Raw genomic sequence first — 1,391 nt, forward strand, 5'->3', positions numbered from 1 at the left:
CACCATTTTGGCAACTTCAAGATGTCCGTGAGGCAAGATTATTTGATGCTTGCTCTGTTCGGGAAGATCAGCAAATTGTAGTCTCCCACCAACTCGTAATACCTGATCATCTCTGTCATAATAAGGGTCTAGTTTCAGGAGGCGGCTGTTACTGGGAAGTACCTTTCCAGCTTTCAGTTTCTCGATTTCTTCTTTGTAGACCACTTCCTGCATCCACATACAACATTTAATCTCGGCTTGCCTCACCTCGTCCGCAGACAGTTCCCTTTCACAAGACCTAGATTTATTCTTAAACAATTTGACCTCTCTCAATACGTAAGCCGTTACTCGAATCAACTTTAACCATGTCCCGTAGCATGACATATCAATCAGTGGATCTGCAACGACTGCTGTATACACATGGGTGTTTCTTTTTTCCTCGCAAGCTTCGGCGGGAGCAGCTTCGTTTTCGGGTTGAGCGGGTAGTGGTTCACAAGGCGAAGACATCCATTGGGGTCCATTCCACCACAAAGTGCTTGAAATCATATCACTACAACTTAACCCACGTGTCAACAAGTCTGCAGGATTTCCCTTACTTGCACAATACCTCCAACACTCAGGATCCCATGTTGACTGTATCTCAGCCACACGATTTGCAACAAATGGCTTCCAGGAAGAACTCTGCCCTTTTATCCAATGCAGTGCCACCATACTACCTGACCAACACACAACCCTAGCCACCTTCATTGGCAAAGCCCTTACAACAAATTTTAACAACCTGCCATTTACAACTGGTGCGAAAAGTTCCAGCCTTGGAAGTGACACCTTCTTAATGGGCGCGATTCCAGCTGTGAGGATACATTGTTTTGCTTGTTTCTTATTCGAATGTACACTGCTGCTCCATACGCCTTGGGGGAAGCATCTCCAAAACCATGCACCTCTACCACAGAGTCTTGCGTAATACCATTTCCGAAGCATCGAGGGATAGTCACATCTTTTAGCTGCAACAACTCTGACTTCCAACTTAACCACTTTGCTTTAGTGTCATTATCTAACGGGTCATCCCACTGTAATCCTTTCAACCACAACTCTTGGAGAAGGATTTTGGCTCTAACAGTGAAGGGTGATATTAATCCCAGTGGGTCAAAAATTTTCGATGCCAGACTACGTACACTTCTCTTTGACATTGGGTCATGGGATTAGATGATTCCACTCGGTGCGAGGAATCTAAAGTGGTCAAAGTTCACGTTCCATGACACTCCAAGTGCTTTAAGGGGGTCGCTCAAATTGAACTCCACGAATGGCGACGAGGCTCTTTTAGCTGGGTCAATAGCATCCATTACTAGATCTGAGTTACTTGCCCACTTGGTCAAATTGAATGCCGCTGTCATCATTATTTCTGACATCTCTTG

General features: G+C 45.1%; 1 protein-coding gene across 1 annotated transcript; it reads right to left on the reverse strand.

Moving 5' to 3' along the window:
* Positions 1-764: 764 nt before the first annotated feature.
* On the reverse strand, positions 765-1,166 carry LOC138023379 (uncharacterized). Its single transcript, XM_068870389.1, has one exon. The coding sequence runs from the start codon at positions 1,164-1,166 to the stop codon at positions 765-767; it is 402 nt and encodes a 133-aa protein (XP_068726490.1).
* Positions 1,167-1,391: the final 225 nt, after the last annotated feature.

The sequence above is a fragment of the Montipora capricornis genome, chromosome 11 (genome assembly GCF_036669925.1).
Source record: "Montipora capricornis isolate CH-2021 chromosome 11, ASM3666992v2, whole genome shotgun sequence".
NCBI lineage: Eukaryota > Metazoa > Cnidaria > Anthozoa > Scleractinia > Acroporidae > Montipora > Montipora capricornis.